The 23,684-nt window shown below is 52.9% G+C and overlaps 1 protein-coding gene across 33 annotated transcripts in view; it reads right to left on the bottom strand.

Moving 5' to 3' along the window:
- Positions 1-3,727: 3,727 nt before the first annotated feature.
- The window catches only part of CACNA1C (calcium voltage-gated channel subunit alpha1 C), a gene marked incomplete at its 5' end in the record, with an annotated part of 660,607 nt that continues 640,650 nt past the window's right edge, over positions 3,728-23,684 (bottom strand). For all 33 annotated transcript variants that reach the window (XM_084878730.1, XM_084878732.1, XM_084878733.1 and 30 more), the window contains 7 exons: positions 3,728-11,268; positions 13,240-13,575; positions 15,871-15,974; positions 16,297-16,400; positions 18,375-18,491; positions 21,114-21,466; positions 23,162-23,296. In XM_084878730.1, coding sequence (XP_084734856.1) covers positions 10,981-11,268; positions 13,240-13,575; positions 15,871-15,974; positions 16,297-16,400; positions 18,375-18,491; positions 21,114-21,466; positions 23,162-23,296 — 1,437 coding nt within the window. In that variant the 3' untranslated portion in view covers positions 3,728-10,980. The remainder of the gene's footprint in view (positions 11,269-13,239; positions 13,576-15,870; positions 15,975-16,296; positions 16,401-18,374; positions 18,492-21,113; positions 21,467-23,161; positions 23,297-23,684) is intronic.

Raw genomic sequence — 23,684 nt, forward strand, 5'->3', positions numbered from 1 at the left:
TTTGTCCTTTATTTCTTTCGTTTGTGATCTGTTTCCTTGTCATGGCATTTTCGCAGCTTCCCTGAGTTGGTAGCCTTAAAAGTCTCTGTGTTCTGCTTGGATGGGGCAGAGTTTCAGGGTGGAGCCTACAGCCTTGGCTTCCGTCAGCCCAGACCTATGAGGCTCCTGAGTCTCAGTGTCCTTTGGTACTCACCTCAAGCACCTCTGAGAGAAAGGTGCCCTCGAGTTTCGCCCGCCACCAAACAGTATAGGCTCTCCCCCAATAAGCCTGGAACTGGGGTTCAGTTCAGTTGGAAGTGGGGTTGGAAGTGGGGTTCAGAGCAGTCTGGAGCTTTTGTCTCCCTCCCGCCAGGGCAATCCAGCGGCACAGCCAACCGTCCATTCTCTGCGTGCAATGTGCACGCCTCCAGGACCTCCTTCCACCATTCCCCCGGGGTTTCGCCTTACAGCCCTTTGTATGAGCCTGGGTCCCCAGGGTCTGGCCTAGAACTGGGGTTCAGTGCAGTCGGAATTGGGGCCCAGCACAGTCCGGAGCTTTTGTCTCTTTCCCACTAGGGCAATCTAGCAGCAGAGTCAACAGTCAGTCCTCTGCGCGTAATGTGCGTGCCTCCGGGGGCTCTGCCTTTCACCACTCCCCTGAGATTCCGCCTTACAGCCCAGGCTCCCTCTGTATGATCCTGGGTCCTCAGAGTCTGGCCTAGAACTGGGGTTCAGTGCTGTCAGATCTGGGGTTCAGTGCTGTCAGATCTGGGGTTCAGCTTTTATCTCCTTCCTGCTAGGGAACGCCAGCCAGGCACTCAGCCTCCCCCTCCTCTCTGGCTCCATCCTCTCCGTGCACGCAAAGTGTCTCTGTATCTTAAGCTTTTACAGCTCCTCTGCTTTTCCTTCTGGTTTTCTATTTCCTTCTTGTTGTAGAATTTCCAGTCAGTCGACTTTCCTGTAGTTCTGGGTAATGTCCATTTTGTATTTTAGTTGTATTTTATTGAAATTGTTGTGTGCGGCTGCGGTTAGGTGTTTACCTGTGCAGCCATCTTGGATCATCCCTTCTGTATCAGAAATGTTATTCTTAAAACCAATTCTATGTAATTTACTATCTTTCTTAAAGTAAAATTTTAAATTTACTTTTTTAAAAAAAATTTACTTTTTTAAAAAATCTACATTTTTTATTGTAATTTTGATATTTTTCATTATTAGCCCTGTGGTTACAAGAAATAAGAGATTATAATAGGATTTCCACGGAAGTTCTCTGATTCTCAGACTATAATCTTGAGCTTGTCTTTCTTTCTGGTATTGTCTGCAATGTACTCAGGAAAGTCAATGACAACCATGTACAGCAGCCACTTGGGCTCCCAAGGCATTTGTTTTAATTAGCACTTCATCACAACCAACCACAGTTAATACTTTAATTAATTAGCATTTCACTGTATATCAGGAATAGCTGGCATCCAATTTCCTATTGGCCAGGAACTCTGCTCTGCACTCAGGTCCAGACAGGAGACCAAATCCACTCTCAAATCCCAACTCTGAGTGTCTGTCTCTTCAGACTACTCCCAGCACCAGTTCTCTGTCAGGGTCCAATCAGGAGACAGACACCACACCAGTAATTTAAACAGAAAACAATCTAAAGAGTTGTAACTTATAAACAGTGACTAGCAAACTAGAAGCAGTAGGTAAAAAAGCAGTTACTGCTTCTAGGGCCCAGGAAGAGGAAATTACGAACTAAGGATTTAGAAACGCTTTTCCCACCATCCACTTCAAGGCTCACTCAGACCTCCTTGGAGAGGCCTGGCTGCCACAGGGGCGCACATTGCTGAGTGCCTGCCGCTGCTAAGGAGACTTGCCAGAGGGCGTGGGCCAGGCTGGTCCATAAACATGGCCTGCGGGGCAGTGCAGAACTCATTGGAGGGCATTAGCAGCTGGAGCTGGTCTGCAAGGGCTACTGAGATGAGCACCATCTGGCCAGTGGAGCTGTATGTGAGAGGCCTCATTGAGCACCTGGGCTAGATGGCCAACCTATTTGATGGGGTAACATGGGATTTGGATGCTACTTAAGCTATTCGAGAGTGCAGGTCCTGCTCTGCCTCTCCTCCCTGTAGGATTCCCTGGGAAATTGTATAAATGCAATTGTAGCCAATTAGAGATACAAGTGCTATTTTATTGTTAGCCGAAATAATGTCTAACAATGTACAGTGTAGGGCTCTGTGAAGGCTGGTGTGGAGCCCATCATTTTGGCTCATATCGTCAGTTTAGGGTATTTTACTCCCCCACTCTCCACAGCCAAAATCCTGGGGCTGATGTCTCTAAATATATCTGTGAAGAGCAAGAGATTGAGCAACTTCTGGACACAGGTGGCTGGCAAGCCATATGGAAGCAGGGAGAGAGAAAGAAAGAGGCAGAGATATAGAGAAAGAATCCTTCGTTCTGCTTACTATATAGAGGCAGGAAAAATAAAGTACAAGAGAGTGTCATGTATGTATATTGACTTTTTGTTGTTGTTAATCCTCACCAGAGGATATTCCCCCCCCCCCCCATTGATTAGAGAGAGTAGAAGGGAGGAGAGAGACACAGAGAGAAACATAGATGTGAGAATGACACATAGATTGGTTGCCTCCTGCATGCTCCCTGATGGGGCTGAGGATTGAGCCTGCAACCAAATACCTATGTATCTTTCAGACCTTGGGCCAACATTAATCACTGAGCAAACCAGCTAGCACTATATATGGACTTTTTGCCATGCAGTAATCAGCCTATTAGTAACTGTGGCCCAATTAATATCTAATACTCTAACCAAGTTGTCGGCAAACTGCGGCTCTCGAGCCACATGCGGCTCTTTGACCCCTTGAGTGTGGCTCTTCCACAAAATACCACGTGCAGGTGCGCACATACAGTGGCCCATGTGCAGAAGTCTGTTTTTGACTCTCAAAAGAAATTTCAATCGTTGTACTGTTGATATTTGGCTCTGTTGACTAATGAGTTGCTCTAACCAATCAGATCAATTACCATGTTCCCATGAGGGGAGAAAGGAAGAGATGGGCAGAAGCAGACCTAATGTTGGGAGAGAGGTTGAAGGTCAGGCCAGACCTAATAGTTGACACCAAATTAGAAAGCAAAAGTGAGCTGCGCCCCCCCCCCCCCCCCCCCCACACACACGGGATGATTTCCTTGGTGACATGCGCCCTTGGTTTTGTTTAATTCTACCCCCAGCTGCACCTCCTCTTCTTTTACTGCCATTCAAGAAGGCATAGCCATATCCAAGACAGAGTAACTTCATCCTAGGGTAGATCTTGAATGTGTTCCTTCCCTCCCTCCCTTTTTTTTCCCTCCTTCCCTCCCTCCCTCCCTCTCTCCCTCCCTCCCTTCTTCCCTCCCTCCCTCCCTCCCTCTCTCCTTCCTCTCTTCTTCCTTTTATTCATTCAAAAACCAATTTTGTGCCTTTCCAAATATTTGGGGGACACCTCTTCGATTTTGTGGATTATCCATTTAATCCCTCCATTTCTGTCTTGTCAACTTTTGAACATTTTCCTGTTAACCTTTTCATTGGGAGGAAGAGATCCACCCAGAAATAAGGTTAGAGATTTCCATCATATTCCGGTTTCCCATGTTCTCCACAACCCTCTCCTCTTTGGAGAATAAGATGGTAATTTGAGAGGTAAGGATATTTCGTGACCTCTAGGAAACAGGAGAAGAGAAGGAATATAGAAGAGGGAAGATACAACACACCAGTATAGACGTTGTTAAGAAATTTATTTGCAATTCTTATTTTTTTGTTTTTGTTTTTGCTTTTTTAAATAACATTATTCCTCAGATAAAAATGCAATCTTACAGGAATATACATAACGTCTCACACAGAGATCATCACCCTGAAGCTCTTCTGGAAAGGTCGCCCCTTGTAGATTCCCTGGCCTTTCTCAAGGGCGAGAAGGCGCAGCAGGCGAGGCCTCTGACAACGGGATTATTTGATGATTACAAACTGTACAACAGTATTTACAATAGTAAGACTGCAAATCCGTGGAGCCTGGAGGGGGAGGGGTGGGGTGTGCAGGGGTGTGGGGGTGATGACAGGCATTGGGGTGACCATGGAAGCACTGTCCATCTTTCCGCATCTCTCTGAGAACAAGCATGACACAGCTTGGTTTGGGGGTATGAAGGTTGGCCTGAGCGAGAGGATGGAGGATGTGAGGAGAAGAGGGATGGATGGGCGGGCTAGACCTGGAGCCCCTTACATGAAGGGAAGTCTTGCTTGGTACCGCTGGGATTAAACTAAAATGGGAAAATTATGAGAGTAATAGACTTTCCAGTGGTTCACCAACCGGGGACCTGCCACCCTATTTCTTAATAAATGTGTGTGTTTTTCCATCCCAGGCTGCGAATCCTGTGTATGCCTTTGACACCCACAGCCTACTTGTGTGCTAGGCCCTGTTCCCCCAGGCACGGGGAGACCAGCTATGCTCTGGGTGGTGCATATCCTGGGTGGGGAGTCAGAGATGGAGTCCACGTGTGGGGAATGGACGTGGCTGATGTGTGATGTGTGGCCTGAGCAGGCAGAGAGGTGCCCACAGCGTTGAGTTGCCTTCTGAAGGAGCCCTTTGCACAGGATTGTTGGCTTAATGCCATCTATCTGTGGCTTTCAAGTTTTGTTTTCTCCTTTCAAGCCTCAGTAAGTTTCTCCATGTTGGGAGTCCTTAGGGGAAGAGGTTGGGCCAGGGCCCAGTGCCCATCCTCTACTTCTTCCTGTGGCTCTACAGCAAGTGGCCTTCTCTCCTCTCCTCCGGCTGCAGGCTCAGGGGGGACTTTCTGGGGGTAGAAGGGGGGGGGGCTTTGAAATGTGCAGCCCAGGCTCCTGTAGCAGCACCACCGCCAAGGCTGAGGTCTGCTCACCCCTTTCCCTCACTCCCAGCTTCTAAACTCGAGGGCTGTGCAAACATCAGAGAAAGAGTTCTCTGGCCCAAACTGTGAATAGGAATTATTCTGTCTGTTTCTGTATCTCCTCACATAGAAATCACCTCTCTTACTACTTCCCACTGTTCCCTTCCAAGGACTTTGTGTGATAATGGCATTTTCCTATTTATGAGGCGTGCGAGTGACTTTTAGATGGCAGATGTGTAGCAAATGACCAATTCATGGTTATTAAATGTCATGGCCCTTTCTAGGAGCCTGATACAAATGAGATGATTTAGATTCTGAAAACAAGGAGCATGGTCTGCCCACAGCGGGGAGCACACCTGGGAAAAGGCCAGCATCCTTGGAGTGAAGGATATTTGACTCTGGTGGTGTGACACTTCAAGCTTTTGTTTAATTATACAGTCGTTGTTGTGTCTTCCTTAATTTAGTAGAGAACAATCGTAACTCTGCCTCTACTCTCGGTGGTGACCTAGTGTGTTTAACTTAGCAGGGAGAGTCTAGTGTGGTCTTGAGTTCCCTTCCAGAGACAGAGTCCGTGCTTTCCCAATCCACAAGAAAGCAGAGGTCTTTCCCCGCAGCTGATGGGAGCTGAGCCTCTTAAAATCCTGTGAGGGATGAGGTCTTGATTCTAGGAGGAACAGCATTTTCCTAGCATAGATGAATTAAGATGTTTACATTCCTAGTCATGTTAGGTTCAGATGGCACTATTTCCACCCTCTCCCCTTCTGGGCAGAGACAAAGTGCACCCAAATTTGTCTCTGCTCAGCTCTGGCACCAGCACTTGTCCCTCAAGGATATTGGTGTGTGTTTGAGTGTATGTGTGTGTGAGTATATGAGTGTGTGAGTATATTTGTGTGTGTATGTGTATTTGTGTATGTATGTGCACGTGTTGTTCAAATGTCTTCCTGACAATGTGGAAACCCGGCAGGCATCCGTTTGCCTGTTGTGTTGGTATCTGGCTACACAAAGCACTGCTTCATTGCTTTGAAAAATAAATAAATAAATACACAAATAAATAAATAAATAAAGTGAACACCAGAAATGGCTTCACAAAAAAACTATGTGAGAATTGCACACGGGACTCCTTTCATTCTGTCTCACTAGACTTGTGGGGAGCGGGGGAGGGGGCCTCGGGGGTTGGGACAGGAGGCTGAAATAGAGAGAGCTGCGTAGGGAAGGGGACAGAGCCCCCAACAGTTGCAGGACACATCCTTCCCTCACTGCCTTCCCTCATGCCTCCTCAGCTGTGTGCTGGAGAAGCTGGGCAGTGGCGACTGCGAGCCTCACCCCTGCCTCTGACTGGGGCTTGCTTCAGTGGTGCGCTGGCAACACGAGGGTGGGGACACCTGCAGAGAGGAAAGGACAGGGTGACAGGCACCCCACATCTAGCCAGATAACTTTGATTTGGTTGGGAAACAATGTGAGAAAAAAATTTTACTTTTATCTTCTTCCACTGTAGATCCTCGAGACATGGGCCTCTCCGTGGCCATTGTGAGTAGCTGAATTGGACACTTCTTTCCATAACATGGGAACAGACACACAGGAAGTCAAAACATGCCCCTTTGCCCCATTTCTCCTCCAGTTCTCTCTGTGCTTACACTCTCCCCAGGCCAGAGCTATGTCTTTAAAATCAGAACTGGCCTGGCCTCTATCAGCACGTTCTTTACTCCCCTGGCGTGGAAAGAGGTCCTTCTAAAACCAGCTGCCCTTTCTCTTGGTCTCTTTGCTAAACTGCTTCTAACACTTAGATGATGATATTTCAATTCTCCGGGCCTGGTAGGGATGGAGGCTGTCATCTTCCTTAGCAACAGGTCTGATTCTGGTGTGATGAGGCTAAAACGCTGACTGCCCGGGCTCCTTAGGCCTAATTCAAGTTCTCGTTCTATTCCTTGGCCTTTAGGAGGGACGGGCCTCTGTAAAACAACCATCACCCTTTCGGTGACTTCCAAACTCCTCCTCTTCAGGTGCTTATTTCTCAGAAAGTCATTGCTGAGGCAGCGAGGCACACTTCTCCCCTGGTTGCCGACTATGCCCAGAGCAGGCTAAGCAGGATCCCAAGGCCATGGCCATGCGGAAGTGACAGGCAGCTGCACTGCAAACAAGCTCCTGAGACTGGAGAGGAGGGCTCAGAGGAGAAGGAGACTGAGTAAGGAAGTCTTGCTCCTTTGTCCAGAGGGATGTCTATCAGACTAGAGGCTGAGGAAGGGACTGTAACTAATAGCTTCTAAAGCAAAGCAGAGAAAAATTCCTGAATCAAGCCAAAATCTAGGGGAAAAGTCTCCTTTTACCTCCAGACCCAAAAGAATCTTCTAGGAACAGGCAGAAAGAAGACGCCTGGAAACCCCTCTGCCTAACGGAGCCATGCACACGAGTAATAATTGGTAACGGACCAAGGTCTGGATATAAAAAAGGCTGGGCTAATCGGAAGAAAATAAAAACAAAGTGCACCCAAACCCAGAACTTAAGTGGCCCTTCCGGTCCTCACTCAGCACTGTCTGCTTTTCTCATGCCGCCCCAAGGTTTTCAGAAGATTCTACCACTTTGCTTCACAAGGTCATGGGGAAAGTTCTACATCAGCCAGCATACGGTGGATGAGGGTCATTGCTTTCACAACTGATTTTACTAGTCTGTGATGATGGCAGGCACCAAATGTCCATCCTGCACCAGTCCAGCACGAGGTCAGGTTCAGAAAGACCCTAGACTGGGCGCTGTCCTCTGAAGCTCCTTTCCTTCACAGCAGCGCAGGGCAAGGTGCCCTGGTCACGGCTGACGCTGGCACTGGCCTCATGGGGCAGGGACGAAGGCCAGCTGGTCTTCTGGACAGAGTGGACTGTAAAGGAGAAGGGAGCCTTTGGGGAAAGTGGAGAAAAACAAGGGGCCAAACTTAGGCAGGGCCCTGGGAGTAGCTGGAACAAGCCAGCCTGTGGCCCATGCTGCTGGCCAATGAGCTGTGGAGATGCAGATGAAAAGTCCAAAAGGAAAAAAATAGAGTGCAGCATGAAAAGGGTGTGTGTGTGTGTGTGTGTGTGTGTGTGAATTAAGATTCCAAATTTTATCTAGGGATCAAGTATACAGTAAGAACCAGATATCAATCTAAAAGGGCTCCCTTCTCTATCATAACTGACATCTTAGGGGCACAGTGGCAGGCATTTCGGGAAACTAGACATAGGGTAACCCCTAAACCTAAAGTCTAGAAGACGTTAATGACACTGAGATGGAATCAAGAACGTTTGGATGGGTTGGGCTTGGAGAAACAGGAGAAACTCTTCTGGTTTTAGACTAGAATTAAACTGGGAGCTCCTGGCCCATTTCTCCAAGTGTTCATGTATCAGTTCATGGAAACAAAACTCATCTTCACTGAGGAATGGACTTTCCCAACTTAAACGTCTAGTTTGTGTATCTAAGTGCCAAGAAAGCTGAGAGCACATGGACTGGAAGAGATCCGATGGGTAAAGGCCAGATGAATGGTTGGGTCCTGTTTCCCCAAAGCCACCCCTTTTTGACCATCACTGCTGGAATATACTCAGAGGGCAGCATCTTAGGGTGATGCAAACTGGCATGAGAGAAGCTCCCACAAAACCCCTGGTTCCACCACCCCTGTGAGCCCCTGATGCTGCGTCTCTTATGTGAGGTCCCCTGCACAGCTGCCACACACACCACAGGGCTCGGCAGGAAGTCCTGTCCCAGAATGAAGAAAAGATGGAGAGATGAGCAGGACAGAGCTGACTTTTGGACGGACACACATTTTTTCTAGGCCCTGCTGTCTGAGTTTGGGTAGACCAGTTGCCAGAGCCAGGATATCCTTCCCCTCCTGCCAGCCCAACTCTCCTCCTGTCCTCTCGGCCAGTGGGTACTTTCCTGAAAAACCACTGAGCAAACCGCTGTGGGAGTGGAAAGTCAGCCACCCCTCCTCTCCTTTGGGGGCCGCGGAGGCTAGCGCAGTGAGGACAGAGCCGGTCAGAATGCCTCACGACCCCTCACAGCAAGGGCTGTTCCTAGAGAAATACCCAAACAGAGAGCTGGTGCAGAGTAGATGGAGTGACGATTGGAGTGAGATATGGCCTGGTCTCTCAAATGAGATGTAGTACAAATATGTCTGTCATATAGTTTTGGGAAAGTTGAGGGAAACAGAAGCAAACACAAGATATGCAAAACAGTAATGTCCAAACCTGTTGGTGGGTAGCAGAATAATGATTTACACTGGTGAAACCCTTGCTCATTGTACAAATTAAAAAAAAAAAAGCCTCCCTTCCCCCAACCACACATAGAAAAGCACTTAAGAGTTCAAAGGTAAAGCTTGTCACACTCCAAATACAAAATGATTTACTTACATGCAGCAAAATATACAAGAGGTGAATTCAAAAACAAACTTAATTCATTATATTCGCTTGGCACAATTGCAATTCAATTTTAAAAAAATAATTGTAAAATACTGAAACTGACCTGAATTCAAGTATAACGGTTTCTTCAACAGAAACATTATCAATGCAATAAAACATTACACGGAATATATAGAAGCAAAACACCTTCTTGAGTTTTTCCTTAAATTTCTGTGTTTTTTCAAAATACAGTTTTAATGCCAACAAGACTCACAATTGTATTTTTAAAATGAATATTATTGCATTGTTTTTGCATATCTTGTGGGACAGAAAATGCAAAGTTACTGATTCCTGTTTCAGAAGCAGAGACAGTGATTTGTTTTTGCTCTCAAATGGCCCTGGATTCAGATCCCCCCAGTTAACCCAGAAACGGGGCGCTGCACACTTACGTACACACGCTGACACACGCAAACAGACAACCCACGACATGCGGATCACACTCAGAGACTCTCGAACGCGCTTCCTCTCTTCCGGCCACCCATACACCCAGCGTGCGAGAGAACCCCTCACCCCTCACTCACCCATCTGTGCAAGACCCTGTGAAGTGCATTGCTGATTACCTTTAAATTACAAAACCAATCAAAAACCATGTTTACTACCTACGGAAACCATACCAGTTACTGGGCATACACAACATCCGGTAAAACTCTCCCACGTGGCTGCCAGGACCCTCGGTAGGAAAAGGAAGCCACACCCGTTTAATGACACCATCCAACCAGACCCGGTTTACATTTGCAAGAGTGAAACAGTGAGGGGGTGGCTACTGAACTTCGCAAACACTCCTCTTCCTCTCTCATCCTGGGAAAATAAAAAACCCCAAACAACAAAATGAAAACTGCAACATGCTGTCAAGAGAAATGTCAAACCACAGGACAGAGGAGCGCTCAACAGAACCGGCTCCTCCTGGCTTTGTCCAGTGCTGGCTGCCCCTTCCTGTGGGCAGTGCCGCCCCCCTCGCCGCAGCCCTCGCCGCAGGCTGGCCGGCTGCCGGGCTGGGCTTCCGGCCTGGGGCTGGTCTCCTGTGAGGGGAAGGTGATCCTGATGTAGGCTGGTGGCAGCGGGCGGTTGGGGGTGGGGGTGGGGCAGCTGCCTCCTTTCGGAGCGCCCTCCCTCCCTCCGGGCTCCCAGCTCCTGGCCCCCTGCTGCTGGCTCTTCCCTCTCTGGTGGGGGTGGGGTGGGAGTCACGCCTGCCTCCTTCTGCAGATCCACAGGGCCCTGGCTCTATGGGGACAGTGAGGCTCGTACACAATATGTGCAAAATGAGTTTTGTACAAGCAAAGTTGAAAGACACCCGTTTGACAAAGGTCCTTTTCGGTGGGGGCTGCCACAGGAAGCTGAGGGTCTCTTCTGTGCCCAAGGTGAAGGCTGGTTCCTGGCACAGGGCTTGCCAAACCACAGGAGGGCAGGAGGCCTTCTCTCACTCCCTCCCTGACCCTTTCACCTCCTCCTCCTCTTCCTTCTCCTCCTCACCACTCTACCTCCTTGGACGCAAACTGGGGTTGCTGCTTTTCTTCCCCCCCAAAAGCTGACTCTCCGTACCACCCAACTCTGTGTCTTGTCCCAACGAAATGAATGAAGACGCTGTCCCGTTAACTCCAGGTCACGAGAACAGTGAGGCACTTCTGAAACGAACCCTTTAGGAACATTGAGACAAATAAAAAACCCAGCATCTCCCAGCCCAGCTCCTACAGGCTGCTGACTAGGCTCTGCTGTCCTGCAGCTCCTCCTCGCTCCGCTGAGGCTCCTGGCTGGGCCCACAGGGCCCGGGCTCCTCGCCCCCCGCTCCGTCCTGCCCCTGGTCCCTGCAGTTAACAAAAGGTAATAGGGTGCCGTTGGGGCTCTGCTGGGCGCCCCCGCTGAGGATGTTGTCTGCGGCGCTCTCCATCTCCTCGATGGTCATGTCGCAGGCGTCAGCCAGCTCCTGGGTTGTGACCTCGATAAACTTGGGGTCTTGGGCAAACTGCCCCAGTCCTTCCGAAATCAAGACCTGAAGGGGGGAGGGCCATGAGGAAAAACCAAAGAGGAACATTATTCCTGCAGCTCAACCCTTCTGTTTAGGGTTAGAGCAAAGGACTTCGACTGGAGACTTCGGGAGTGTGTGTGCGAGTGAGGGCATGAGTGTGTCCCGGGTGCTCAGAGGAAAGGAGGGAGGTTCCGGATGCACAGGCTGGAGGAGAGACCTTCAGGCTGGCGTCCTCAAAAACTCACAAATACGTGAACACTTGGCTCACCAAGGAGCTGCAGGGGGTAGTCTCAGAGCAGTGGGTTCTACCCTCTGCCCTGGCTGTTCTCCTCCCTGGCATCCCATTTTATTCTTTCCCAGAAGCCTTCATTCACCTTTGGTGAAACTGTTTTGCCCACTGCCCGCTGCCTGTCTGTGGGTGCGGATTCTGAGTGTGACGTGTGCAAACACCGCGCTTGCCCCTGCCTCCTCTGCTGCCTCTGCTGGAAGGGCCAGTGGGCACAGCCAGACTCCTCCCTCCTTCCTGGAGGCTGCTGCAGTGACTGGTTTGGGCGGATCCACCAGGGGCCAGTGGGCAGGGGAAGCAGTGGAGGGAAGCACAAAACACTTTTCTCCAAGTCATAAAGGCCCTGCTCCCCCCATTACTCTTTATCTTGTGTAATTTTTTATTTTTCTCCATCGCTCCACCCCTGCCCAGCATGCTTATTATCTGTCTTTCCTCACCAGCATGCGAGCTCATCAGAGCAGACACCCTATTCCTTAGAGGTGGCCCCTCACCTAGGACAGTCTACACACGGCAGGTCTCAGTGGAGATGTGCGGTCTAATAAGGGGCAACACAGGCGCTTGAAGCACAGGGTTTTGAGTCAGATGGCATGTGGGAAGCCACCTGGGTTAGCGCCCACCTCCTGCGGCAGCCTGGTGACTGGACAGGCATCGCCTCTGCTTGCACATGTCAGTGACGGGCTCCCTATTGCACAGAAAAGCCCTGGTTTAGGAAGATCGCCTGTTAGCTATAGCCTGCCTGTCAGGCTGGCCCAGGCACTCCGGTGCTGCATTTAAGACTCTTGTCCACGACACAAAGCCTCACAGGACTGAGATGCAGGTCAGGGCTCCTTTATTGTGGTCCTCACCCGAGGATATGTTTTTACTTTTAGAGTGAGTGGAAGGGAGGGAGAGAGAGAAACACTGATATGAGAAAGAAACATCCATTGACTGCCTCCCATATGCACCCTGACTGGGGAGTGAGCCCACAGCCCTTTGGTGTGTGGGAGGAGGACGCGCCAACAGGCCAGCGCGGGGTATCAGGGCTTCGTCAGTCACCTCCTTTCCCAACCCTCAACCAGTTCTCACACAGAGTGGTTTCTAGGGACCTTGCCACTCAGTCATACTCCTTTGGGACTGTTCCAGCTTGCCAGAGGTGCCCCGAGATATGATGCCAGGACTGCAATTGGTGCTCTGACCAGGGCCGAGCACGGTGGACCCGAAGGTGCTCTCGGTCTAGACTAGAGGCTCTCAACTCTGGCTGGGAATTAGAATCATCAAAGAGTTTGTTTTATTTTTTTAAATACCCATTTAATTGGTCATAGGTTTCCAAACCTCCCCCCCCCTCCCGCCCCCCGTTATTTTAATGAGCGACCAGGCTCTGAAGTCAGACACGATTCTGCACACCGGCAGCCCACGCTCACAGCTGGGCCTGGCTGGCGCACCCGGTGTGCGTAGGGAAGCCCACAGCTTGCTCCAGCTACCCTGGCCTGTGGTAGGGATGTGCTGCTCCGTTTCTCCCTCCTCTGCCTCATCCCAGCCCCAACAGTCCAGAATTCCCTGCCTGCCACACCGTCCTGCTGCCAGCTCTGACTCTCAGGGCCTTTCAGGCCAGGAGACTGACACCCAGTCCACTTGGGAGAGAGCCGGGGACCCGTTTCTTGATGCTCCATGCAAAGTGCCCTGCTGCCTCGGGCCTTTCCTCCCCCCGTGCCGTGCTCCGGGTCACTTACTGCTTCCACCAGGCTGCTGGCGCTGCCGTGGAACTGCCGGCCCCAGGCCCCGGCCTGGCTGGGCACAGTGAGGGACACCGGCCGGGCTCTCCGCGTGGCGCTGCTGCCCGCCTCGCAGGGCGTGGGCTCCCCCGACCAGGAGCCGCAGTGGACGGATGGGAAGCTGCTGTTGAGCTTCTCGGTGGACTCTGTTCCTTCCAGCCGGAGGGTGGGGATGGGCTGCGGGGGCCAGCCGCGGCTGCTGGGCGTGGCCGGGGGCGTGGCACACGGCCGGGGGAACGTGGTGGGGGAATGGCTTCTCTGGAGGAGGGGGCTCAGGCCCGCCACTGCCAATGCCTGTGGACACACAAGGAGCACGGGTTACCCAATGGTCAGGCCGGGGCAGGCCTCTCAGCAGCTACTGCTCGCAGCTGGTCCCAGCTGCCTGGAGCTCATATACCACCATGTCACCCACCTGAATCCTACCTCATCGAGACCCAGAGTAAACGTAAACTGTCCTAAAACGCATTTTCTGATGACCTCAGTCTGAAGTAACCCTGTCTCCTCTAAATTCCAAAAGTTGTGATGGACTGGCAGGATCACCTGCCCATCAGCACTGGCCCTGCCCCATCAGCTGTGAGTTCTCCCCCTTTGGCTTCCTTGTCAGTTGACTTGAGAGGATGTGCTTGTGTCACCTGCACAGCCACACACAGCGCCCACCGGCCCCCTGCCCTTTGGGCTGATGTGAGGTCCGAGTGAAGGAGGGTCTGCGAGAAAGCACACTGTGCATCCAAAGAGCTGGGCAAAACCAGTGCGCACTGTTTCAGTTGTTACAATTAATCTGGCCAGTAATGATGTCTTGCCAGTCTCTAGCTCACTTTGTTTTTGAGCTGTTGTTCAAACCTCACACTGTGCTGTGATTGAACTATTTACAGGGCTGTGTCCTCTGCCCCCATGTGCCTGACTGTCCTAAGGGCGGTCATGGTCCCCAGGTGAGCTGCGGCAGCATGCACAGGGCGGAGCCAGCCCGAGAGGCAGAGGGAAGGGGGCACTGCCACGTGGGTGGGAGGCACCCTGTTTCCCCGAAAATAAGAGTGTCTCATATTAATTTTTTCTCCCAAAGTTGCGCCAGGTCTTATTTTCAGGGGATGTCTTATCTTTCCATGCGCTAGGTCTTATTTTCGGAGGATGTCTTATTTTCGGAGAAACACGGTAGTAAACGAAGAGGAGTTTCTTGCCTTCCAAAATGATCGAACAGATGAGTGAAATAAACTTCCAGAAATCCTTGAAATATCATATATGGTGTCCCCATCCCCCTTCCTGCCTGCCAGCTGCCCCTGGTCATTGCTCTTGATGGTCCCCAGCCTGGGTCCTGGGCCCTGGGAGAGAGTATGCAATTGGACAATGCCACACAAGCTAAGCAAAGTAGTGCATTTTTTTAAAAAAAGATGAAATAGTGTCAACTTAGCCAAGTCACATTGGCCATCTTATCTATACAATAAAAGCCTCAGTGACCATTATGATGGAATGGTCAGAATGACCAGTTGCTATGATGCACACTGACCACCAGGTGGCAGATGTTCAATGGTGGAGCTGCCCCCTGGTGGTCAGTGTGCTTCCAAAGTCTTGGGGACTTTGTCTAGCCTACTGGGGGGTGGTCAGTGGCCTGTTCCAGAAGCTGGGCTCGTGGCTGGCAAGGACACAGGAGATGGTGGGAGCATCCTTCACCTCCATGGCAGCACTAAGGAGCAGCGAGCTGAGTGGTAAGGAGCAGCGAGTATATGGGCAGTAAGGAGTGAGGGGTTCCAGACTGTGAGAGGGCGCAGGCCAGGCTGAGGGACCTCCTCCTCTCTCCCCACCACCAGTGTACTAATTTCATGCACTGGGCCTCTAGTGCAAATCATAAACTTTAATCAGCAGTTGAATAGTTGAATGTTTTTGTAAAAAAAAAAAAAAAAAAAAAAAAAAAAAAGAAAGAAAGAAAAAAGGAAAACATAGGCCTGTGGTAAGGGAGTGCATAATTAAAGAAGTAAAAACTTTAGGTAAGAGACTGCCTTAGATAATTCTTTGAGGACTCCATTAGTTCTGAGATACTAAGAGCATTTTTGATGTGCTTTGGATTTTACACTGCAGAGTCATCCATGCTAAAAAAAAAAAAAAAAAAAAAAAAAAAAAAAAAAAAAAAAAAAAAAGTCAACAGTCAACTCTCCCTGGACCCATTTTCCTGGGAAATCACTTCCTTCTCCTGACCATGTAGCTGGCTGGTTCTCTGATCATTTCTGTATTTTAGTGGATGGATTTGTGTGCCACTCAATTTCCAGGTGTCTAGCAACTCTAGGTAGAACCACATCTGCTTGAGTGCCCTATGGTGTAAGCCAACGTCTTGGGGGTGGGGGACACCTGTGCTACTGTAAGAAGAAAGCTCAGGCGGAATCCGGGGACCGTGGGGAGCTCCTGCTCGCCAGTATTTCCTAGGTCTCCGCCTTGGGAAATGGCAGACTTGGTAAGGCTCTCATTTGGGTAGGAAAAGCCCCGCCCCTGGGGCTGCTAGGTCAGGGTGGGCTGCAGCAGTGGTGTGAGACAGGGAAGACTGGTGACTCGGGGACTTTGCCTAGCCTACTGGGGGTGGCCAGTGGCCGAAGTGTGGGCTACCTGGTGATGAACCAGATGCAAGGGCAGGACTGTCTTCTGAGAGATGTCTCCCCCTTGATTCTTCTGTCGCTTCAGACATTCTAGGTGAAAGGAGGCCCTCCGACCTGCAAGGGAGCCAAAGAACCGGGATCAGAGGAGGGAAAGGAGCCCGGGTCTGGGCCGATTCGGGCCCAGGGAGGGGAAAGGTCTGTATACACCTCCTCTTTACCCTTCAGCTTCCCCTGCCACACACCACGCAGCCTAAGTCCAAGTCCGAAGCCAACAAGCCCTGCCCTTGGGATTTCCTCTCGTCGTTTTGGAAATCTGTCCAGCCTACTGTCTAGGGTTGCTGCAGTCAGGCCACCACGGTCTCTGTCACCCTGGGTGGCTGACCAGTCATCTGGGGGTGCCCCTGGCTCCACATCGGAGAGCGAGGTGGTGGCTTACCCAGGGAGGCCGAGCGGAGGAAGCCCCTCTTTGGAGATTGCCGGGTGTCCCTCCTGTCCTCTGGCGGTGCCAACTGCCGGCTTTCCTCATCCTGGTAGGAGAGCCTGGAACAGAGAACTCCTGGGGCTTGCTCCTGGAGGCTGAGACAGGCACCCCACAGGGCAGCTGCCACCCCAGAAGGCATTTCCTTTGCTCCTCAGGGAAGGGAGCCCCACATTGTGCTCCCAGGAAGGTTTGGGGAGGGGCGGCAGGGACACGCCACCCAGGGCCCTGCTCTCCGGCTTCACAGAGGCTCCGGCCCCTCACATGCAGCCCGTCAGCTCTGAGCCCCGCACCTCTGATGGGAGGCATGAGGGCGCTCTTGGGTGAAAGTTGTTGAGAAAATTGGGAAGAAGTTCTAGGCCCACAAGGTTCTTCCCAGGCATGGCCCGTGCTCCTCTCTCCCACATGCTGATGCTCTTTACCATGACTTCACCCAGCTCCCACCCCCTTCTCCCGGGCCTGCCCTCCCCTGCATCAGCCGGGCACCACGATCACCCTGTGGACAGCAGGGCCATCACGGACCGGGGCATCAGTCAGTGATTCCCACGCCTTTCTGAGGGGCTCACAGGAAGGGTATCCCACACAGTCCCAGTGTGCAGACACACGTGACCGAACTAAACATCAGGAACCACACTCACTGTGAGGCACTCTGACAGTTTCCCTTCTACTCTGGTCCATCCTATTTCTTCTAAAGCATCAGTTCCAGGCCACTACGTTGACTTCACTACCCCTTGTGGATTCAGCCGTCGCTCCCAGGTTACACTCTGGCCCGTCCTTGTCCTTTCACCGAGGAGGCCACCGACTCTGCTCCTGTGGGCCCCGCGTCCCCGGAGGCAGAGACCGTGCGCCTCTGCTCCTAGCTCCCTGACTTCCAGCATCGGCAGGTGTGCAGGGACGTTTTTGAACCAAAACCTCTAAGCCTTGCCTCTTGTTCCCAGCTTGGTAAGCCCTCCCTGTTATGTTCTCTTCTGACCCAAATCGTACCCGTTCTCGAGGACCCCGCTTCTGTTTGACCTTGTGCCTGGCGCCCTTTGGTCGCCTTGACATTGACCTTTTCAGAATGCCTGTACCTCTCACAGTTGTGCGACTCTGTGAGCAATTAGTTAGAAAATCTCCGTGTTATTTTCCTCTTCGGAGACCGTCTTAGTTTCTAACGAGTTTGCAAACTCTCCTTGAGTGCGGAGGCCAGTGTATCCATGATCTAGCAGAGCACCCGATAAGAGCCAATACAGATGGAAGCATATGCTTTTCCTGATTTTCAAACTATGTGACCATGTATTAATTTGCATTCTCTAAAAATCTAACGGCCCTTTTTTATTATAAAGTGCTTTCAGGAAAGCCTTTAAAACAATACATCTTAAACGTTTTTAATGCAACCCACACTCATAAATACATTTTATGGGACTCTGCACTCACATACACTGGCAATCAAACAAATGTTTCACAAAATGATACTTAGCTTTGTGACATTGGATGTGTTATTTCACATCCTCTTATTTTATCCTAGTCTGTGCTACGATATGCTATACTTTCTTTTAAAAGTGCTGAATGAAGTAAATGTCACAATCTCCTAATTGGTCTTGACCTCCAGTAAAAAAAACCTTCTCTTAAAAAATTCCAGCTCTGACAAAAATCTCAGCTCCCATTTGCCAACAGTGCTCTCTGCTGGGCAGCTTTATTATAAGCAGTCTCACAGACATTTGTTTAATGTTTCAATACATGTCTGCGTGTGACTGAGTCTCACTGTAACATATATTTATTAGTTGGTTGCACTGAAAACAACTTAAGAAACAGTGTTTAGAATTTTTTTTTCCTGAAAGCACTGAATTGTGAGGAGGGCCAAGCTAACCTGGGGATTGTGTGTGTCTGTGGGTCTGGGGCTTCTGCCCTAACGAGGTGACAGATGCCTTGCAGGTGCTCTTCTGACATGTGACCTCTTTCCCCTTCCAGACCCCCCCAGAGGAGGGACCAGAGCCTGCCTTCCCCCCAGACCCTCTGCACACGCGGGCCGGCAGGGGCGGGGGCCCAGGGCTCACTTGTCTGTGGAGACCAGGCTGGGCTCGCTGCAGTACTCCGCGTCGTCACCCCTCTGCACGTCGTAGGTCTCGTCCTCGCGACACACCATGGCTATCTGGCTCTCCCGGGAGTGGCACCTAAAGCGTCCAAAAGGAGAAAAAATCAGAAGCTGCCAGCCCCCGCCCCTTCCTCGGCAGTATGGCACCACACACACGCTCACACACACATCAGGCCCCTCTGCGGCCGACCGCGGAGGAAGCACAGGCCTGGGGTTGTGGCTCCCTGTGGGAAGGGGGTTAGGACCAGGGAGACCTGAGTTCTGACCCCATGCCATTACCCTCTGGCATAAGCCTCAGGATCCCATCAATAAACTGGACTAACATATGCCCTGCCTGACCGGGAGGCCTGTGGTGAAGAACAAATGAAGCAACAACGAGATGGTGCTTGGAAAGGAGGAGAGGATCTGCCTTTAAGGCAGTGTCCTGGCCGCCCTGACAGGATGGGGGCCAGTGAGCGGGCTGCCCCTTCCCTACACGACAGGCAGGCGGGCCTTCGGGCATTGGGTGGGCAGAGCTGAGAGGTCCTGGTGTCCTGTTTGGCGCTGGCTCCCTGGAGTGAAGGCGCGGAGAGGAAGGCTCAGCTCGAGGCTTTGTTCTCCTAAGCAGGGGGAGGGCCCTGAGGCCCTACGAGCTGAGTCTCTGCGGAGCCGGTCAGCACACATCCCTGCCGCCCACATGTGCCTGAGATTCTACCCCTTCCTGCCGCCGGTCTTCTGCTCACCTGCTCACGCCTTCCGCCTTCCTGAGCTCCCCTTTCCTGCCTGTGCCGGGCCAGCAGCCCCTCCATCATTCTTCCTCTAGATCCAGAGAGCCAGGGCCCACGTTATCCTCAGACTCATGAGGCGTCAGAGAAACATCCCCCTTCATCCTCTCAGACTGAGTGCTGGGTCAGCGCCCAGCTCTGGCCCTGGGACTGAGCGCCACTCAGAAGGGTCAGGGCCATTGTCTGGGTGAGGCCCTCACCGGTGGCTGCCCACCCCATAGCCCCAGGCTCTGGATGGGGTGGGAAGAGAGGGACACAGGATGCGCTGGACACAGGGAATAGCAGCAGGCAGGCAACATCACCCCGCGGGGGCCCTGTGTGCGAGGTGTGCTGGTCTGTCCCCAGCAAAGGCAAGGCCAGTGCTGGAGCCACCACAGCCCTGAGCTGTGACACGAAGGACAGGGTCCCAGAGCTGGATCTTTGGTTAAGTTGTGCCTCTTCGCAGTTTGAAACTTACTGCCCTGAGCGCTGATTTCCATACTGTGACTGGAGGTGGCGCTGACATTTAGGGAGCGCTTACATGTGCTAGGCGCCTTGCCTGAACCCTGTGTCACTAACAGATGGATCTGTGGGGAGAGGAAGAGGTCCCCAATGTCCCTCCCTGCCTCCTCTCTACAATGATTTTTACCTTCCTTTCTGAAGACAGAACAAAGCCTCACATGGAAATTCCCTTTGAAGGAGTGTTAGTTTACACGGAGGCGCCGGTGATGAACACAGCACGCCTTCCTGAGGAGGACAGGGGAGCAGGGAGAAGCAGGTACTCGGACTGAGTCCCTGAAGGACACAGAAAGGGGGGCGGGCTGCAGGAAAGGGAGGGGCCGCCAAGACAGGCGTGGGCCAGCCACCTGGACCCCGACATCCTCCTGTGCAAACCAGCCTTTCTGATCAGCACACCAAACCGAGGCTCACGCACGGCCCCGCACCCAGGAGGCATCGGGGTGAGTGGGCAGGACTCGCCCAGCACTGCTTGGGTGGCGAGCCAGCTAACCGTAGGCAGCAATGCAGACGGGTGGTCAGCCTGACTTGTCTGCCATCAGACACTGGTCAGTGATAGGCCACGTGGACATACACTTGTGCCACTGGTTCCTTGAAGGACAGCAGCTCAGGACACATGCCCATGGATTGAGAAAGATGATGGGACTTTACAATTTTTCTCAGCTCAAGGGCAGAAAAGGAGGCTGGCCCAAGGACCGGGCACGCTGGGATCTGCCGCCCTGCTCCGGGGGAGCGGTGCAGATAAGGGTGAGAGAACCGGGTGCAGATGCGCAGCCTCTCCCACCGGCCTGGGGAGCCGGAGCTGCCCGCAGAGACAGGCAGACCCTCTGGGCCAGGCGGTGCTCCCGGAGGCCCAGAGCATGGCAGCAGGGAGCAGGCTCTCCCAGCACTGCGCCTGGAGCACCAGGGGGCAGAGCACAGGGAGAAAGAGCCGGTCAGGAGGTGGGAGGAGCAGCCAAGACCAGGAATGACGTTGCCCTGGGACAGATGGGCAACTGCTACAGCGAAGGGCCTCCTGCCACTGAGAGGCCCATCCCTGGGAGGGCGGTGAGAGGGGTAGAAAGAGGAGGTGGTAACTTCGTTCCCCTTCCACTTGGGGAATGGTGTCTGTAGTGTAGCCAGGATGCAAACATCTTGGGGCTGAGGGGCCAGGGCCTCTGCATGGGCGGGCCGGGCCCAGAGCACAGAGCAGGCTCTGCCGGAGGTGTGCTCCTCAGGACACTTGCTGGCAGTGGGGCCACGCGCCTTCCCTAAGCCTGCAGTCAAGGGCAGGACCTGGGAGGCGGCCTGCAGCCTGCTCTCTCCCTGGATCACAGGGCAGCAGCCTCCACCCCAGCGTGAGGGGTGAGTGCAGGCCTGGGGCCAAACTCTCCTCCCCACCCTTCTGAGCTGGGGTGTGTGAGGCTCCTGCAGGGTCCTGGGTGCCCCGCCCTCCTGCCTACCTCCTGGAGCTGAGCTTCCACGCCGCCTCCTGCACCCGGATGGCGGGAGACAAGGGGGGCCCGTGGCCCTCCCCGGCGCTGACGGAGCCGGGGTAGCGGGAGGGGCGGGGAAAGCGGCCCAGGGCAGTGTTGTTGGCGTTGTTGATGTTGGCATTGGAGCCGGTGGATGAGTAGCTGCTGGGGGTGAAGGTGGAGTCCACCAGCTTCTCGTGGGACGGGGACTCGGTGCCGCCGGGGCTGTTGGTGGCCTTGTTGATGTGCAGCGGGCGCTGGGTGGTGAAGGTCTGGGGGAAGGTGCTCCGGCTGTCGCTTTGGTAGTAGCTGACGTGGTTGCCGAACAGGCCACCGGCCCTCTGCAGGCAAGACAGGAGGGGTGGGTGGAGGAGAACGCCTCCATGGCAGCCTCTCCCCCGCAGCCACCGCGAGGAAATTTGTCTGCCCCCCGAGAGCACAGCCACGCGGGGATTCTTCACCCACGTGGCCTGGCAGCTGGAGTGGCAGGGGCCCCTCAGCCCCCCCTGGAAGGGCTGGGGGAACAGCGAGGGACAGGACATCCTGTGGGAGCCAGCCAGGCTGGGAAGCCGCTGTCCTATGAGTTTCTAATGAGCCTGCGGAAGGCTGGGGTTGAGGTTCAAGGACGTGTCTAGGGTGCCCAGCCTCCCCTGCACCTGCAGGGTATGGCAGCTGAGGCAGCGAGGTCTGCGGGGCGGGAAGGGCCAGAGGCTCCAATGACTGTAAGGTGACCAGATCATCCTGCTTTTGGCAGGACAGTCTCAATTTTCAATAAATTTTCCTGCGTCCCATGGCGTTTTAAAGAAGTCTTGATTTTTGGAAAGATTGATTCTTTCAAAAAATTGGGACTTTTTAAAAACACTGCGAGACTCTGGAAAAATTGTTGAAAATTGAGACTGTCCCGCCAAAAGTGGGACGATCTGGTCACCTTAAAATAATGGAACTCCAACTGGCTCCCTGGGCCAGAAACCATGTTACCCAGAGGCTTTGAAAATAAAGATATGGACTTACTACCTCTATTATATTATGGCCTCCTTTCCTATGGGAGGGTCTTAGAGATTTCAGATCTGGAACCGGTTCTTCCCCAGCATTCTTCCCTTGTGCTGGGCAAGTGGGCAAGCAGCTATGGGCAAGGCTGGCTGGCAGGGTCTGGGCAGGCCGTGTTAACCTGCTGCTGGGTCCCCGAGGCCATTCAGTAACGAAGGCTTCGCAGTGATGAGAATGAGGATGTGATGACAGGACAGCTACAAGCAGGACCGCTTCCTCTCGCCTCCCTGTGTCCACAGCCTGGGCACCCAGGCACGGGGCTGGGAGGGACAGTGTGAGCTGGCCCTGGCTGGAGCTAAACCCAGCTAGATGCCTTGGGGATTAGGCAGGTCCCACAGATGGATGGAGAGAGCTGGCTGTAAGAGCCCAAGTGTTCCTGTCACGTTCCGTTTCTACTGTGAACACTAAAGCTCAGCCTCCGGCCCAGCGGAGGAGGGACCCTGGAGGGAGGCTGGAGGGACCCTGTGACCTGGAGAACACATGTCCCATCTAGGGGACACTGCCACTGGCTCCAGCCCTCTGCTGCCATGGCGGGGGCGGGGATGGAGTTGGGGGGGGCGCACAGCCTAACACCGACAGAGCTTCACATGCTTTAAAGAGAAGCCAGAAGTCTAGATGTTTATTTGAATGGGCCCGATTTTCAAATGTAGGCAAACTGAATGGGCCTGCAGATTAGCTGTGGCCCAGGGGCCATCACTTTTCAGCTTCTAATGTACTTTCTCCTTGGAAACATCTCCCTCAGAAAACGGGTCCTTCCTCCTCCTCCCAGAGCCCGCGATGCCCTCAGAGCTGCCAGGTGCTGGGAGCCCTGGCTTGAGAGGGAGCTAGGCTTGGAAAAGGGGAGGGGAGGACATGGCTGGTGGAAAGAGCTGGGATCTACTATGGAACTCAGGCCTTTCTCCCTGCGTTTTCTCAGCAGGACACCCGTCCACCCTCCTGCTTCAACGGAACCTGATTAAGGTGGGGGGTGCTGCTGAACAGCCACCTACCCTGAAGATGTCGTCCTCAGAGGCGGCAGACACAGCCTCCTTCATGGCTTTGTCTAGTTCCTCCTCGGCTGTCAGGTCTCCGGAGATGGCCCGTCGGATCTCAGGTCCGATGTCGTGCAGCGTGCGCAAGCCAGCCTGGAACCCAGAGGGACGCGTGAGCCCGGTGCTCCCCGCCCAGCCCCTCACCTGCCGTGTCTACATCAGGCAGGGGGCCCCAGAGGGCACCCTGTGTGTGCTAACCGGGGCGCCTCGGGGACCTCTCTGTCTGGCTCTGAGTGGAAGAGCCCAGACTCGTACCCAGGAGAGATGAAGGCGCAGTAGCAGGGGCTGCCAGGGAACCTCAGCCTTTCCCCAGAGAGCCTGGGTGCTGAGGAGCAGGCAGGACTGTGGCGGGCAGTGTGTATGGAGAGAACCCGGAGGAAAAGGACTATGTTCCCTTCATATATCTACCTTCTGAAGGGACCTGGCCTCCACCCCACTGGTGAGAGACTTGGACCCTGGCCAGAGATCCGAGGAAGGTGAC

Source organism: Pipistrellus hanaki (genome assembly GCF_964339955.1).
Source record: "Pipistrellus hanaki genome assembly, chromosome: 3".
Taxonomy (NCBI): domain Eukaryota; kingdom Metazoa; phylum Chordata; class Mammalia; order Chiroptera; family Vespertilionidae; genus Pipistrellus; species Pipistrellus hanaki.